Below are 18,707 nucleotides of genomic sequence, written 5' to 3'. Positions count from 1 at the left end.
GGAAATATGCACTGACTTAAATAATAATTTGAATTAAACATTCCGATTACATACTGGTTCCCCGGTAAACATGTTTAGTGGGTCATTGCTGTACCGTTACTAAAGCCGTATTGCTGTACCGTTACTACAGCCGTATTGCTGTACCGTTACTACAGCCGTATTGCTGTACCGTTACTACAGCCGTATTGCTGTACCGTTACTACAGCCGTATTGCTGTACCGTTACTACAGCCGTATTGCTGTACCGTTACTACAGCCGTATTGCTGTACCGTTACTACAGCCGTATTGCTGTACCGTTACTACAGCCGTATTGCTGTACCGTTACTACAGCCGTATTGCTGTACCGTTACTACAGCCGTATTGCTGTACCGTTACTACAGCCGTATTGCTGTACCGTTACTACAGCCGTATTGCTGTACCGTTACTACAGCCGTATTGCTGTACCGTTACTACAGCCGTATTGCTGTACCGTTACTACAGCCGTATTGCTGTAACCGTTACTACAGCCGTATTGCTGGGCCTTACTACAGCCGTATTGCTGTACCGTTACTACAGCCGTATTGCTGGGCCCGTTACTACAGCCGTATTGCTGTACCGTTACTACAGCCGTATTGCTGTACCGTTACTACAGCCGTATTGCTGCGCCGTTACTACAGCCGTATTGCTGGGCCTTGCTACAGCCGTATTGCTGTACCGTTACTACAGCCGTATTGCTGGGCCGTTACTACAGCCGTATTGCTGGGCCTTTACTACAGCCGTATTGCTGTACCTTACTACAGCCGTATTGCTGGGCCTTGCTACAGCCATATTGCTGGGCCTTACTACAGCCGTATTGCTGGGCCTTGCTACAGCCGTATTGCTGTACAGTACTACAGCCGTATTGCTGTACCGTTACTACAGCCGTATTGCTGGGGCCTTGCTACAGCCTATTGCTGGGCCTTGCTACAGCCGTATTGCTGGGCCTTGCTACAGCCGTATTGCTTGCTGGGCCTTGCTACAGCCGTATTGCTGGGCCTTACTACAGCCGTATTGCCTTGCTAAGCCGTATTGCTGTACTTACTACAGCCGTATTGCTGGGCCTTGCTTACTAGCCATATTGCTGTACCTTACTACAGCCGTATTGCTGGGCCTTACTACAGCCGTATTGCTGGGCCTTGCTACAGCCATATTGCTGGGCCTTGCTACAGCCGTAGGGCTTGCTGGGCCTGGCTTGTACAGCCATATTGCTGGGCCTTGCTACAGCCGTATTGCTGGGCCTTGCTACAGCCGTATTGCTGGGCCTTGTACCGTATTGCTGGGCCTTGCTACAGCCGTATTGCTGGGCCTTACTACAGCCGTATTGCTGGGCCTTGCTACAGCCATATTGCTGGGCCTTGCTACAGCCGTATTGCTGGGCTTACTACTAGCCGTATTGCTGTACCTTACTACAGCCGTATTGCTGGGCCTTGCTACAGCCATATTGCTGGGCCTTACTACAGCCGTATTGCTGGGCCTTGCTACAGCCGTATTGCTGGGCCTTACTACAGCCGTATTGCTGTACCGTTACTACACCGTATTGCTGGGCCTTACTACAGCCGTAATTGCTGTACCGTTACTACAGCCGTATTGCTGTACCGTTACTACAGCCGTATTGCTGTACCGTTACTACAGCCGTATTGCTGTACCGCGTTACTACAGCCGTATTGCTGTACCGTTACTACAGCCGTATTGCTGTACCGTTACTACAGCCGTATTGCTGTACCTTACTACAGCCGTATTGCTGTACCGTTACTACAGCCGTATTGCTGTACCGTTACTACAGCCGTATTGCTGTACCGTTACTACAGCCGTATTGCTGTACCGTTACTACAGCCGTATTGCTGTACCGTTACTACAGCCGTATTGCTGTACGTTACTACAGCCGTATTGCTGTACCGTTACTACAGCCGTATTGCTGTACCGTTACTACAGCCGTATTGCTGTACTGTACCGTACTGACAGCACCGTATTGCTGTACCGTTACTACAGCCGTATTGCTGTACCGTTACTACAGCCGTATTGCTGTACCGTTACTACAGCCGTATTGCTGTACCGTTACTACAGCCGTATTGCTGTACCGTTACTACAGCCGTATTGCTGTACCGTTACTACAGCCGTATTGCTGTACCTTACTACAGCCGTATTGCTGGGCCTTTACTACAGCCGTATTGCTGTACCGTTACTACAGCCGTATTGCTGTACCGTTACTACAGCCGTATTGCTGTACCGTTACTACAGCCGTATTGCTGGGCCTTACTACAGCCGTATTGCTGTCCGTTACTACAGCCGTATTGCTGGCTGTACCGTTTGCTACTGCCGTATTGCTGTACCGTTACTACAGCCGTATTGCTGTACCGTTACTACAGCCGTATTGCTGTACCGTTACTACAGCCGTATTGCTGTACCGTTACTACAGCCGTATTGCTGTACCGTTACTACAGCCGTATTGCTGTACCGTTACTACAGTATTGCTGGACCTTACTACAGCCGTATTGCTGTTACTACAACCGTATTGCTGTACCGTTACTACAGCCGTATTGCTGTACGTTACTACAGCCGTATTGCTGTACCGTTACTACAGCCGTATTGCTGACCTTACTACACCCGTTACTACAGCCGTATTGCTTGTTTCGCCTATTGCTGTACCGTTACTACAGCCGTATTGCTGTACCGTATTTTACTACAGCCGTATTGTGTACCGTTGCTACAGCCGTATTGCTGTACCGTTACTACAGCCGTATTGTTGTACTTTTACTACAGCCGTATTGCTGTACCGTTACTACAGCCGTATTGCTGTACCGTTACTACAGCCATATTGCTGTACCGTTACTACAGCCGTATTGTTGTACTTTTACTACAGCCGTATTGCTGTACCGTTACTAACGCCGTGTTGCTGTACCGTTATTATAACTGTATTGCTGACTTACTGGTACCTTACTTACAGCCCGTATTGCTGTACCGTTACTACAGCCGTATTGCTGTACCGTTACTACAGCCGTATTGCTGTACCGTTACTACAGCCGTATTGCTGTACCGTTACTACAGCCGTATTGCTGTACCGTTACTACAGCCGTATTGCTGTACCGTTACTACAGCCGTATTGCTGTACCGTTACTACAGCCGTATTGCTGTACCGTTATTACAGCCGTATTGCTGAACCGTTACTAAAATAATTTCTGGTTAAACACATTTAGAAAAAATATTATCATGTTTTTAAGAACTTCATTTTTACCTACTTGCTGATTTTACTGAAGGTAAAGTCACAAATTTTGCAGCAAATGAGAAATGAAATTTTCACTAATCATGCGATTAAACTGATACTTTGGACTGGTAGCGAGGATAAATTACGGCTACATGTATGTATTTGGACCTATCCAAGTGTTTACCGATATGTCAGACATTTCGAGGATCAGGTTTTAAATTCCAATATTTAAAAATTAAGATTTAAATATATGCAAATATAATGCTATGTAACTAAATCCATATACATTGACTACTATAAGTAACCATCTCGTAGCCACTGTATGACATATAGTACGTACAAACGTCTGTTTGCTGTTTCACATTACTATGTTACCAACTCGCTATACTGTGTCTCCATAGTAACGTGTAGACATGGTGACCTTGGATTTCTATTTGTAAAAATGAAACAAAACAGCTTAATGACATACGATCCATTGTGTGTATTTCCAGCTATATTTCAGTGCAATAGTAATTGGCTACCATGCCAAAGTGTCACCGATACAGGGTACCGATGGTGTTATTGTTTATTGATGTTTTGTTTGTTATTTCAAATGTCACATAGCAACAACGAAAAGCTCTACACTGAGTATAGTAGCTTCATGTGGAAAAACAGACTACGCCTTGGTACCGACTGGTGTACTACCACAGTATCAATCCCTAGTGAAATGCAATATTAGGCGACAACATCGAGGGTCGCTAAAGCAACGTCATGTTCTGTGAACAAACTGACAGGGCCAAACGGCTTCACGCCGCTGCAACTCTAGGCAAAGAGGGATTTCTGGAGCCACGCTAAGCGCACGCCGTCGTCACAAGTGGATATCAAGAGCTGTGCACATAGTATCCACAAATAAGTCGGTGAGTGATATTCACAAGTAACATTTAGAATTGTTTATGAAAATTTACTTTTTAATAGTCAACCATCATCAAAGGATGGTCTATTCGAATCGCAGTCCGTCCGTCCGTTAACGATTTTTTTTATCACTATTTTTCAGAAAGTGCTGAATGGGTCTTTCTCAAAATTCATATGTAGGTTCCCTTAGGGCCTTAATTGTGTATATTATATTTTGGGACCAATCGGTCAACAAGATAGCCGCCTGTCAGCCATCTGGAATTTTGGTAATAAAAGAATGTTATAGCTATTTCTCAGAAAGTGCTGAAGGGATAATTCTCAAATTTCATATGTAGGTTTCTTTAGGGCCCTTGATGTGCATATTGCGTTTTTTGGGACCAATCGGTCAACAAGATGGCCACAAGGCCACCACCTTGGATTTTGATAGTAAAAAATTGTTACCACAATTTCTCAGAAAGTGCTGAAGGGATCTTTCTCAAATTACATATGTAGGTTCCACTTGGGCCCTATTGTGCATACTAATCGGTCGCCATCTTGAATTTTGATACTTGAAGTTTGTTACCACTATTTCTCTATAAAGAGAAGTTTCTGCTTCTACTTACATATGCAACTTTCCAACAAAACATACAACAGACTCACAAAACATGCAACTGACTCACAAAACAAGCCACATACTAACAAAAAATACCACAGACTCACAAAACATGACGCATTCTCGCAAAACATACCACAGACCACACAAAACATACCACAGACTCACAAAACATGCCACAGATTCACAAAACATACCACAGACTCACAAAACACTTACAAAACATGCCGCACAAAACATACCCCAGACTCACAAAACATACCACACTCTCACAAAACATACCACACTCTCACAAAATATGCCACAGATTCAACAAGCATACAACACTCTCACAAAACATACCACAGACTCACAAAACATGCCACACTCTCACAAAACATGCCACATACTCACAAAAAATACCAGACTCACAAAACATACCACAGACTCACAAAATATGCCACAGACTCACAAAACATATCACAGACTCACAAAACATGCCACAGACTCACAAAACATACCCCAGACTCACAAAACATACCACACTCTCACAAAACATACCACACTCTCACAAAACATACCACAGATTCACAAAACATACCACAGACTCACAAAACACTTACAAAACATGCCGCACAAAACATACCCCAGACTAACAAAACATACCACACTCTCACAAAACATACCACACTCTCACAAAACATGCCACAGACTCACAAAACATACCACACTCTCACAAAACATGCTACAGACTCACAAAACATACCACAGACTCACAAAACATGCCACATACTCACAAAACATGCCACACTCTCACAAAACATACCACAGACTCACAAAACATGCCACACTCTCACAAAACATGCCACATGCTCACAAAACATACCACAGACTCACAAAACATGCCACATACTCATAAAAAATACCACAGACTCACAAAACATACCACAGACTCACAAAACATGCCACACTCTCACAAAAACATGCCACATGCTCACAAAACATACCACAGACTCACAAAACATGCCACATACTCATAACAAATACCACAGACTCACAAAAACATACCACAGACTCACTCACAAAACATACCACACTCTCACAAAACATGACAGACTCACAAAACATACCACACTCTCACAAAAAATACAGACTCACAAACTACTCACAAAACATGCCACAGACTCACAAAAATACCACAGACTCACAAAACATACCACACTCACAAAAATCACACTCTACAAACTGCACATCACAAAACATACCACAGACTCACAAAACATGCCACATACTCACAAAAAAATACCACAGACTCACAAAACATACCACAGACTCACAAAACATGCCACAGACTCACAAAACATATCACAGACTCACAAAACATGCCACAGACTCACAGAAAAATACCCCAGACTCACAAAACATACCACACTCTCACAAAACATACCACACTCTCACAAAAACATACCACACTCACAAAACATACCACAGACTCACAAAACATACCGCAGACTCACAAAACATACCGCAGACTCACAAAACATGCCACAGACTCACAAAACATGACACATTCTCGCAAAACATACCACAGACCACACAAAACATACCATAGACTCACAAAACATGCCACAGATTCACAAAACATACCACAGACTCACAAAACACTTACAAAACATGCCGCACAAAGCATACCACAGACTCCCAAAGCGAGCCATAGACTCATAAAACATGCCATAGACTCACAACAAATACCACAGTCTTACAAAACATACCACACAAAACATACCACATACTCACAAAACATGCTACAGACTAACAAAACATGCTACAGACTCACAAATCATGCCATAGACTCACAAAACATGCCACAGACTCACAAAACGTACCATCCAAAATATGCTACCTAAAAATATACCACACAAAACATACCACAGACTCACAAAACATGCCACAGACTCACAAAACATACCACAGACTCACAAAACATGTCACAAACTCACAAAACATACCACACAAAATATGCTACTTAAAACATCCCACACAAAACATACCACAGACTCACAAAACATACCACAGACTTACAAAACATGCCACAGACTCACAGATTACCACATTCTTACAAAACATACCACAGATTCACAAAACATGCCACAGACTCACAAAACATGCCACAGACTCACAAAACATGCCACAGACTCACAAAACACACCATACAAAATATGCTACTTTAAACATACCACACAAAATATACATTACAAAACATGCCACATACTCACAAAACATGCACATACTCACAAAACATTGGGTATGTAACGGGTCAACCATTACTTGGCAGTATATACATTTTAAGTATTTGTATATTATATTAGATATGCACTAATTTTCCACTAATTTCTTTGGCTAATATACATTGTATGGTGACGTGTCGTTTAATATATAGCATATTGACTTGGTGTTTCCATTTTTAGAAACACCGAGTTAATATTCCTTTGCGAACTTATTTGCCCAATCGTTGCATTCTTCAGGGTGGCGTTCTTTGACCAATGCTTTTCTTGTAATTAATATACACATTAGAGATTGTTTTTGACATTTGTTAAAGACACGACAAATCTAATATAAAAATTAAAGACCTTTGTTTCGGTTCATATGGTGTTATATCGCCAACGTAGAATTAAAAATAATGATCTCCGTCATTATTTATTCCACGCGGGTAATATAACACCATTTGGACCTCAGCAAAGGTTTATAATCGATATATATATATTGCTATGGTTATATGCATAACATGTGTTAAGGACAATGCCAATGGCATCATTGTACGGTACGATATTTGCTATGAAGGAGCATATATATATAGGAGCAAGACAAGTTTCTATGATAAAGACAGTGAACTGCAGGCAATTATTATATATTGACAGTTAGTTAAAGGTACGGTTTAGTTATACAGCTTAACGTATCATACACGTATCGTGTAATAATCAAATTGCCATCATTAATATGTGAAGTGCTATGTATATATTCGAAATGCATCGCAAATCCATTAAGTTATGTAGCGCTAATAAAATCGCTGACCATTGAGGTGGACTAGAATTATTCTCGATATCAACATTCCGTAGGTGGATGTGGCGGTATTGACGGCGGTACCCGAGAATATGACAGCACACATATCAAAGTTTATTGATGAGCTGTAATAGTGTATATGCCACGGTCCATGTGGAGTTTATTGTTCCGGGAGATCTGGGAAAGTTGTAATCACCCGTTAACTTACGCTCCAGGCGAAGACTTTATTTATATCATAAATTCTGGATGGCGATGTGTTGGTTAGTTATCGTCGATATTTAGACACGAGTACATTTTAATGTATGTAATCTGGATACCGGTATTTAAAGTCGCGCACCACTGTTTAGGGTGCTTGGTGTATTTCTATAGTCACAAACTGTTCTGCTGGTATCGGTGGGAACCTATTCACAACATCCGGGTCTTTTTATCCAAGGTAGGAAAACTTAAGATAATTTTTTGATAAGAAAACATTGTCTAACACTAACTTACTATTTTTCACCAGATAATGGCTAACATCTCCGTCCCATGGGCGTAAGTATACCGTTACCAAACTCTTTGCATGTGTAACTTACGTTTGCTCTTCATTTTTACTTTTCTCTTCTTATCGAATACAATATCTTTTCTGTTAATAAGAGAAATATCTATATTAATTATTTTGTGTTGTATTTGATGATAACTGAAAAATTCATCAAACCATTTAGTACAGCTACATTGCATCGCATAAAGGAACTATTTCATGTCCGTCGATTTCAAGATACCAAAACGACGTAAGTTAGGTACGATTTCCCGTCAATTAGTCAAAGATGACTATGACATCATATTTTGATATGGTATTTGTAACATCACAATCTCCGGAAGGTGGCACTGATCAGAGGTGAATCGTACATTTGTACTTCATACCACATCGTTTATTTATCTAAAATTCGACGTGTTGTGCATATGTTTTGATGTTCAAAATTACAATTGTGACGTCAATTGAGGTTTTTCAAACTTGTCTCACAGCTTATTATTTATTTTCGTATTAAGACTTTCAAAATAAAAATGTCTACGATTCATTAAAAGCATCGTTTGAAAGAAAGAAACTGTCCGTGAATATTCTATAAGAATTGTGTATTATCATATAGGCTCTACACTGTATCATGGTTCAGAGATACATGTGTGTATTCAGTAGGATTGTTTTAGTGACACAGGTGGTAAAGTACATCACTTTATAATCCCGTGTATGGCTGTCTATATGTCGGTATTAACAGATTACAGAACCCGATACCAATACTATGGAGGTTTCAAGTACTCGTCTTATCACGATATGTCGACCACTGGTGTCACTTTGACGTCAGCTCATGAACATGATACAGGCTCATCTCACATGTACAGATTGATTTCCGTATATTATGTGCTGCATATGCCATTTGCGAAATAAAGACAACTTATTATGGTATAATTGCCAAGATCTAAATTACAGCTATATCTAGCACTAGGATTTAATAATAAGAGTCGCAGTTTAAGAAGTACTTGATTATATACAATCACCTGGACGTTGTCGACCATTGGTCATTTCCTGTGGTCACGTCACTCGTGCCACAGTTTGGTTTACACTACAAAGGGATATCAATATTTACATTAAAATGAGTATTGCGTTTTAGACTACCAGAATAAAAGGAAATTATTTTAAATTATAAATAAGCTAAATTCTGGTGATTTGGTTGTGCACGAATGCAAGATATATTAGTAGATTCATATGTTAATATGTATGTAAAACAGGTCGATGTGGTTTCTACATTTGGACGGCCTGTGTCACTCATGATCAGCTGACGGAGCATGTTTCTTTGGATCAGTCGGTGGAGCCGTAGTTTTCCCACCTCGGGGACCCTGGTTCGATTCCTGGTGTAGGCACTCTACATGAATCTTGTGCATTTGTCCTGTTCTTCTACATGTACATATGTATATCAAAACTGTCTCCAACTAGGGAAAACATAAGTCAACCGATCGCGACATGTGTCTATAACTGTGTTCTCCAAAGTTTGTTTTTGTATAGTGAATAACAAGACCACGGACGATTTTATGTACCAAGGTGTTTGTTTATGTAAAGTTTACAAGGGTGGTGTGTCGGTGAGAGGCGACTCTATATATATATGCGCACCGTCCTTTCTGAGGACTGAACACCACTCACCTCGTATGTTACTCGTGCATGAGAGTGGGGTGTCAGTATACAGAAGTAGACAGGTATACCTACACTGTTCATATTTACTGTACCTCCGTAATGCCACGTTTACATTCTCCACCCTCCCAAGGCTGTAAAGGAGGGACCAGGACTGTGAGATTTCGTGGAGCCGCGAGACACGCACTAAAACACCTGACCCGACCCCCACACAGTCACGCCCGTCTGTCCTCCCTGGCCACACACATGATATGTATGGTGAGAACAGTACGCCTAAGGGATGGCGACCACGGCTTCATTTATGACAGTAAGTATAGTTCCCAGTTAAACCTGCCTTTAGTAACCTGCTTAATGAAACCGTTTGGCGGGAATTTCAACGCAATTTGACCAGTGAATAAAGACCATTTGGCAATACAAACACTTTTTCTTTGTTCCTTAAGTGACCTTTATAGACAGTGTTCCCTGTATATTATCGTTTGTTCGTTATGCAGCATTTATCATCTATTGTTAGCAGGGTTTGTCGATAAGGACAGTAAAATAAAATGGGATTTTTCCCCTTTTCGTCAAGTGCTGTCATTCCTCGCGAAATTTCGGATACTGCAACAACATCATGACGTCATGAGAACAATGCAGTCACGTTATAGCGACAATTTTAATTTCACCGCTTCCAAATTTTCTGAATTGCGGTTGGGGAAGCCGATCTACAGGGACCCAATAACTTAATGAATAAACTTCGGCCTCGGGGGTCGAAATGGTAAAATGACATTCCAAAGTGAGAGCTTTTCTTCTTCATGTTATTCTGTCTTGGCATATTACAGTCCCTTGCGTGTAGGTATTAATTGTGACGTCATTATTTTGTGAGAAGAATTCACGTCATTTTCTCTGAGAAGTATGACGTTACGCTCGCAAAAAAACACGACGTGACAATCAATACCTACCAGCAAGGGCAGATAACTCTGTAATATGAAAATACAAATTATGATGACGATGAAAAATTATTTTACGAATGCATACCCTACCTCCCAAAACATAATAGTATTTAGGTTCAATATTATACTATATAATACTATACAGGCTACTGTTACCCAGGTGGTCATTTTGAACATCGTATGAAGAAAGCTAGAGTATTGCGTGTAAGGTCGCCTTTCTCGTTGAGGTAACCTATACTACCCGCTCCCACCATGGTGTATTCTTGTGAAGTAGTGCATGCAACCATATAAAACTACAGTGGCTACATGTAGCCCTGTTTATGGGTGGATTAAGTTTGGTGTCGCTCGTTTTCCTATCCCCGGGGAAACGCAAGGTTTGACAGGGGAGTGATATGCCTACATAATTGTTTTATGGTTCTGTTTTTATTGCAAGCCATGTACATATTACTTTGATTCTTACCATTACAACAATAACAGAAGCGATGGAGTGGGGGAAGGATTTCCCAGCAGCCAATGGTACACGTCAGTCTCCAGTAGACTTCATGTCATCAGGAACACAATACGACCCGACATTGGCTAAGTCACCGCTCACCATCAACTACTGTACATCACGGGAGACAGACATCCTCAACAACGGACAGAATCTCATCGTGTACCCCAAGAGTAAAGGAGGTAAGGTCAGAGGTCAACTCACAGTCAAAGTTCAATCACAACGTCAAATGTCAATACAATCGGAATAACACGGAGGAAAAAAATTCCGGCATTACGAACAAAACTTAGGTACTGATATATCATAACAACCTGCAAACACTACTCAGATTTAGTGAACTATCTGGGCTTTTTTATTATTCATTTCCGAAGATTGCCGAAATACTCGGACGTTGTGATTGAATCAAGATAGGTTAAAAGAATAGATAATGTACTGAGGTTACAAAGCTCGTCATTTATATGCATCAAAATCATAAGATATTAAAATTTTAAAATAACACAGTCTAAAGTTATTAATTTACTCATCACTGAACGATTATTTAACCATACTTTTATAGTGTATCGGAATAGTTCACAAAAGCTAAGGTGACGGAGAAATTTAGAACACAACTATGTCCAAAAATATGATTATATGGGCCTGATCGTGTAGATCGATAGGTTATTCGATATTCCTAGCTTCAATAACGTGTATTTTTTCTACGACAGGTACAATTTGTCGTTTATGATATGGACTGTCGTCATGATACATTTGTATGTAAAGATAACTATACATTGTATTTTATATCAACTGAACTATCCTAATCGTCTGCATATACAATGTACATGAGCGGTTCAAGCTAAAAAAGCAACCAGACCCACAATGATCCTTACAAAAGATGGGATTAGTCATAAGCGACATGTTTTAATAATCGATTCATAATAATATTATGGAGATGAACCCACATGTAACTTTTTAAGAGAAGATGCTTGCGGATTAACGACAATTATTTCCTTTGGTTTCCAGCAGAGACTTCGGTTCGGTTCGACATGGCTCAGCGGTCCAGTGAGTATAGTATACAGGGGTATGGATACAGGAGGTCATTCATAAACAAGACCTCTGATACAATAAATGTTTTGGTTAAAAGTTCAAATTAAGAAGCATTAATACAAATCACTCACAATATCTAAATAATAATTTAGTGAATATCATTTGTCTGCTGTTACAGCTATATCGGGCGGACCTCTTCCACTTGGACACGAGTTCGAACTCGCTGAGATTCGTTTTCACTGGGGTTCGTCTAATAGTCGAGGGTCTGAACACCACGTAAACGGAAAGGCATTCCCGATGGAGGTACATTCTTAGTCGAGTTATCGCCCCTAGACTCACGATATTTGAACTATCTTTGATTAATATAGCCTTTTTCAACATTGTAGAAATGAAAGCAATTTAGATCTGAATTATTTCTGTTACCACATTCAAATAATTAATAATAACACATTTAACAATTACAAGATTTACCAAATAAGCACATTGATGTGATATTGTCTTGTATTTTGTTATCATTGTATAATGACTTGACATGCACACAGTAGTTGATTGTAAAAACCTAATCGGTTATGTTGAAATGTTTACCTAAACATAGCTTACCCGGACTTTAACATGGAAACCCTTTGTATTGCATTAGAAAAGTAGTCTCTGAAGAATTGACCAATATATTACTGAAGTGTTTGATGGTTTCAGGTCCAGTTTATACACTGGAACACTAGTCTATATTCCAGTATGGAGGATGCCTGTGGAAAGCCGGACGGAGTAGCTGCTGTGTGTCTGTTTGTTCAGGTGAGGAATTGTTATAGGATATTTTATTTATCCTCATAATCTACTCCCATAACACCAGAGTCGATTGTTCAACCGTTTTTTATCGGACGTTATTTTGTTATATTTCAATTTTGCTTGTTACGAGCATTTTCATTGGCTTAAAAATTTACTTTATCAGCCCATAAAGGAAAAAATGGCGTCGCCGTTTCTAACGTCGCTTCTGATTGGCTGAGATGACGGCGTAGTAATTTCATAGACAAAAGAGTCCCAAAATGAATTTTGAATATTGAAGAGGTTATCTTTAGTAAATTGAATTATAAGGATTAACTGGAATAGATTTTTTATGTTATGGAGATATAGCTGAGTATCTGAGTGTACTCTAAATAAACCGTGAAGCGTTTTATGATGAGAGTACACTCGGATTTTTGTGTTATATCTCCATAACATAAAAAATTTATTCTGGTTAATCCTTAAAAATATTCGACTCTATCATGTTATATCAATGGTCCAGAGTTCAGCGCGCTTTATGTTAGATTTGCCGTTGTCCAGTTGGCATTCAACCTCTTCAAAATATGTGGATAACAGTCCATGCACTGAACTACGAAACTGCGTTTCTGACGTTACATAATGGGTTTGCAGTAGAAATGTAAATTTAGGAAATAATGTAAGATAATATTGACGTCATGACGTCATATTGCTGCCACGTAATTACGTCACCTGTTTTGAAATGGTTGCAACAGCGCAACTAGGCCACTTGGTTAGCATCTTACATGTATCTATAATGGTTACCTCATAAATTCATATATGTACGCGGTGTAATGTAATGACTTAGTCATTGGAGACCAAGAAACAGTATGTACATTCAGGTCATTCTGTATGTATTTGGCAGGGGATCTAATACTACATTACTGCCCTCCGAAAGTTCACTTACAAGTGCAGTTTTATATACACAAAATACAGAAAAAGGGGACGCCTTTTTAATGCAAGCATCGGTATATATTATTAATCTCCTCTAACTCATTAATTCGAGAGTTTTCTCAGTACCATAGTAACAGAACTTTTGGAGGGCAGTGTATATCCAAATAAGGACACTGTAACCATCCAAGTTGTCAATGATTGCCATTTTGTACCAACAGATTGGAAGAGAAAACAGTACTGTTAGGTCCCTGGTTAGTGATGCTCTTAGTGACGTTATCTTTAAGGTAATTATTTTTATTTGCTGATGTAGATGTTTTCACCCACATTGATAATCTGTTAATACTTTATGTAAAATAAAACGATTTTTCAGAATAATTAAGCATCCGAAAAATATGAAAGTAATTTAGAAAATATAAATCATGAGAATGCTAAACAGTATCACGTCGCTATTTTTTTGCTCGTTTAAGACGACTTGAAATGTTGACATTACAGTATAGTGTACAACCACAAACTGTTATATTAGTAAATTGGTTGGAAGCATTTTCTCTGACGGTTATAAACCATCCCTTAATTGTTAACATAACATGTTGGTACCATAGACAAATGGGAATAGTATACTCCCTTACAGGTCTGTCACATAGATAGGGATATCTTAACATCGTCAATGATTTTGGCAGCTCCGCACTCAACAAGCCTTTTGCTGATCAGTCAAAATCTTTGCGAGGGTGGATATCTTTGTTTATTTACCAGACCAGTATGAGAATCTATGCATCCATCCCTATATACTGTTCTTAACATACCAACATGTATGTTTGATGATTGTTCGTTACGGGATTTCGGTTCTTTAGAAGCATTTTCATGGTGAAATCATCACACAAACGCCACATGTAATGAGTCAATTTTATGGTACCATCAACAGTGTAATGACCGTTACTACGTATTTACGTTTTGTATCGAAGATACTAATTAACATTGTTAAGGACCGCCTTACATTGACCATGTAAAACATTACAGAAATACTCAAACACCATGGTATTGAACTCATCCCACTTAAATATCTGCTTTAACTGAAAGTGTTGTCAATTTCATTTCTGATTGTTTGAAATTCCTTTCTTCAGGGCCGTCAGAAAACAACAAACACTCCCTTTAATCCGGTTTGCTTACTTCCTGGTGAGTATTGTACATGTGTATCTATCTTTATTTCTTTTCACCTAGGAATGGTTTATCAAAATGAGTAAAAAGGTTGCCGTGATTTAAAAGTGCTCGACCGCCGACAAAGAATAAACAATACTTATCATTTGAACAATAATTAGTGTATAATCGTGTGTATATATATATATGTCTAATTAACACAAAAAATAATATATGTAAAATAATTTATTTTGATTTCGGTGCATGGGCAATCAGTACTTCATTCCATATAGGACGTAATGTCAAGGATTTTTTTTCGGGACGCAATTAATTATTCTTTAGGTTTTTATCTTGAAGTAAAATTAGACGCTCACACCTTTCAATATAATCTACAGGTAGATATGAAAAAGTATTACTTTCCTCATATGGATATAGACTGATACCATGTATTAATTGATTAACTAAACACCTAATTAAGGTTGGGAGTTGTCTCTCCTGATACATTAATCTATGTATATAACCACTGCCCGCAGACCCCGACCTACGGGATTACTGGTGCTATGAAGGATCCTTGACCTTCCCTCCTTGTCACGAGAACACCGCGTGGATAATGTTCCGGTACCCACTACTAGTGTCTCCAGGACAGGTAAGTTATCCAGGTACCACTGTTCTATAGACGTGGCTATCGTAGTCTGGTTACCAATACTTATATGATATTTACCATGAGTAGTCATACGAAGTAGGGAACGGTAGCTCTCCAAGAACGTCTGGTTCTAATCCACTGGTTGAACCATCATCTCCCTGATGCAGGTTTGAAACCCTCGCGAAAAAGTTGATAGGTACTGACTTTTAAATGTGTTGGACGGTGATGTTTTCCTTCCGATGCTCTCACTTTCCTACATGACTGGCAATTTATCGTTGGACTTGAAAACAGAATACATGTCAATGCACCTCTTTGTGCCGTCTCTTCCCAATTAATTGATGATTTGATATGTTTTCCATGTTGCTAATCTTATTTGTCAGACACAAAAACTAAGTTTATACTGGCTGTCAATGTGGGTATCCTTCAAAATGTACATGTACACAGTTATATGTACAAACAGTATGTACATGTGTTATTTTCCTAGTATCTTATAAACATGTATAGTATGATAAAGTAAGTCATACCTTATCGGAAAATTTTAGGCAACTCCAGTTTTCGTTTGTATAGGAGTTGCCTCCCCTCCATCGAATCAAATGCGGAAGCGGAAAATCTATATACGTCTTTGGTGTATATGATGTTCCTAACTATAAAATAAATAAATTGCTAACAGGGGATAATTATATACCTTAAAGTGCAGTTTGGTAGAACACGTGTTTGGTTTTTTTTCAGATTGAGGAATTCCGTCGACTTCTGTGCTATTGTAAAGGCGATTCCCCTGGGAAAGGGTCCAGTGGGCGATTGGTAGACAATTTCCGACCTGTGCAGCCCCTAAATGGGAGAGTGATTAGGGCCTCCTTCCAGTAGTATTCTTGGGTAGGAGAGAGGCCATCCTTGGGTAGGAGAGAGGCTGGGGGTTCTTTTATTATCTGATGATTAACTACTTCAGAATCTCGTCAAACTTAGAAGTGATGCTTATTTCCTCATTATTAGCTAGTGACGTATTGTAAATTAACATAGTTTCAAGATTCCAAAATCTATTATTTTTTCATACAGCACATTAAAGGAAATGTTCAATGCACTTTATTTTCATTTATATTTGTATGAGAAGGTGCTAAGTATGGATGTTGTTCTGGTGATTACATGTAACATTTCATACTAATTATTGGCTTAAAGACACAAGAATGTACAAATGTTGAATGACACCATTTTTCATGGATACTTGCTGATCTAGTCATACATTATCAATTTAAACTATTAAAACACTGGATGTGTGTAAAAGGAAGTGTAAAAACACATGAAGTAGAATTTTCATATGAATCTCTGTATATATTGATGCTCTTGGGGATCCATAGTCACTACCTTTAAGTGATAAGGCCAATTGTTAAATACCAATGGAAAGAATTAGTGGATTCTATATAAGTATTACACAGGTCATAACGATTGCTCCATTTTTTGGCGCCTGGAATATTCATGCATACAATCATACATTTTGAATGGAAGTTCTCACTGGCAGTGGAGCTGGTGAATGATTCACCAACTACCTTCTGGGAAAATACAAGGACTGAAGAAAATAATATTTTGATATTCAATTCAAATCACTGAATCATTAAATATTGTTTTTTTCTGAACAAGAGCCCTTTTTTAAGGGACTTACCTGTGCTATATAACTACATGAATATGTATTATTATTAAATATTTGTACACATAATAACCTTTATAAACAGCTAGTTGCCATATATGTTGTTCAAGATATAATAACGATCACTGTAATATTTTACATGTATGTACAGTATGTTTTGTACCGTATTTTCTACGGTGTTTTTATTGTGTATATTGATTAAAGTTGTAATAATAGATATATAGTTGTTGATGTTATTTTTACAACTTTCAAACATTCGTGTCAGAGTTACTTTCCTTTATTTCACTCTCTACTGAAGACGCCGTCAATAAGTGCCTATATCTGTTTTTAGATGTTCAGCGTTATAAACCAAACCTTGTCCTTCAATAAACCAACCAGAAACACAGTGCTCCAGTACAATTTATTATCATATTGTGGGTATTTTTCCGTAACCAGTTTCACGAACAGTTTCCTTAACTTCCCAATATAGAAAGCATAATAAAAGTTAAGGAAACAATCTTATGCTAGGTTTACACTATGTTCCCGGCGACCACGGTAGCCCCGTTTGCCCGAAACGTGGTGCGCCGTGGAATTTTGGCTATTTTTGTCTCTGCATTCAAGTTGAACTAGGTCTTGTGAAGTTTTGCCACGGTATTTTACGGATTACGTGGTGGACCGTGGATATAGGGGAAAGTGCTATTCCCGGAGGTTAAAGGTACACTACGGCTATAGCACGGTCTATCAAGGATACCACTACGTTCTCTCTAGGCCTGTTACGATACGATGAGATCTGCTACGTTTTACACGTTTTGATCAAGCTCCGATACTTTTTTTCACGGTCCGCAAAGGCTTACTAGGGATGAAAGTCTGATGCCGGGCTTTTTTGGAGCAAATGAAACAATATTTATTGCCGAAAATGTCATTTCAAACACGTTTTGATTACAAAATTATAATTATTATAGCCAATGGTTCTCACTTAATCTGCCTTTTGCAATAATAGTCTTGGTATGATTTTATGGTTTAAATGTGTTTGATAATGACTATTTCTATTTATTAATACAAATAACTCCATGAAGTAGCAAATATGTACCAGGTCAGGCAATGATACTCCATCATATATATCTTGCAACGTAAGACCGTAGTAAGACGCAACACGTCGTATCACGTCGGGCTTTCAACCGCTACAAACCGTGATGTGCCTTTACAGGACGCATCGAAACGGCTATCTTTCACCTTGGCTTGCCGTCAAAACCTTGACAAACCTGGACAAAACGGCACAAAACG

The 18,707-nt window shown here is 39.1% G+C and overlaps 1 protein-coding gene across 3 annotated transcripts; it reads left to right on the top strand.

Annotated features, from left to right (window-relative positions):
* Positions 1 to 3,806: 3,806 nt before the first annotated feature.
* On the top strand, positions 3,807 to 17,663 carry LOC138316180 (carbonic anhydrase-related protein-like). Of its 3 annotated transcripts, XM_069257744.1 has the most exons (11): positions 3,807 to 4,116; positions 8,245 to 8,273; positions 10,034 to 10,207; positions 11,307 to 11,501; positions 12,322 to 12,360; positions 12,524 to 12,648; positions 13,039 to 13,134; positions 14,250 to 14,315; positions 15,150 to 15,201; positions 15,696 to 15,808; positions 16,535 to 17,663. In XM_069257744.1, exons 3-11 carry the CDS (start codon positions 10,147 to 10,149, stop codon positions 16,667 to 16,669), a joined length of 882 nt encoding a protein of 293 aa, XP_069113845.1. In that variant the 5' UTR covers positions 3,807 to 4,116; positions 8,245 to 8,273; positions 10,034 to 10,146; the 3' UTR covers positions 16,670 to 17,663. The 3 variants fall into 3 exon arrangements, with proteins under 3 accessions (XP_069113845.1, XP_069113846.1, XP_069113843.1); XM_069257745.1 differs by lacking the exons at positions 3,807 to 4,116; positions 8,245 to 8,273 and adding an exon at positions 7,680 to 8,175; XM_069257742.1 differs by lacking the exons at positions 3,807 to 4,116; positions 8,245 to 8,273 and having other exon boundaries at positions 9,894 to 10,207.
* Positions 17,664 to 18,707: the final 1,044 nt, after the last annotated feature.

Source organism: Argopecten irradians, chromosome 2, assembly GCF_041381155.1.
Source record: "Argopecten irradians isolate NY chromosome 2, Ai_NY, whole genome shotgun sequence".
Taxonomy (NCBI): Eukaryota; Metazoa; Mollusca; class Bivalvia; order Pectinida; family Pectinidae; genus Argopecten; species Argopecten irradians.
The sequence above is the reverse complement of the archived record's forward strand: the minus strand, read 5'-3'. Positions and strand labels throughout refer to the sequence as shown.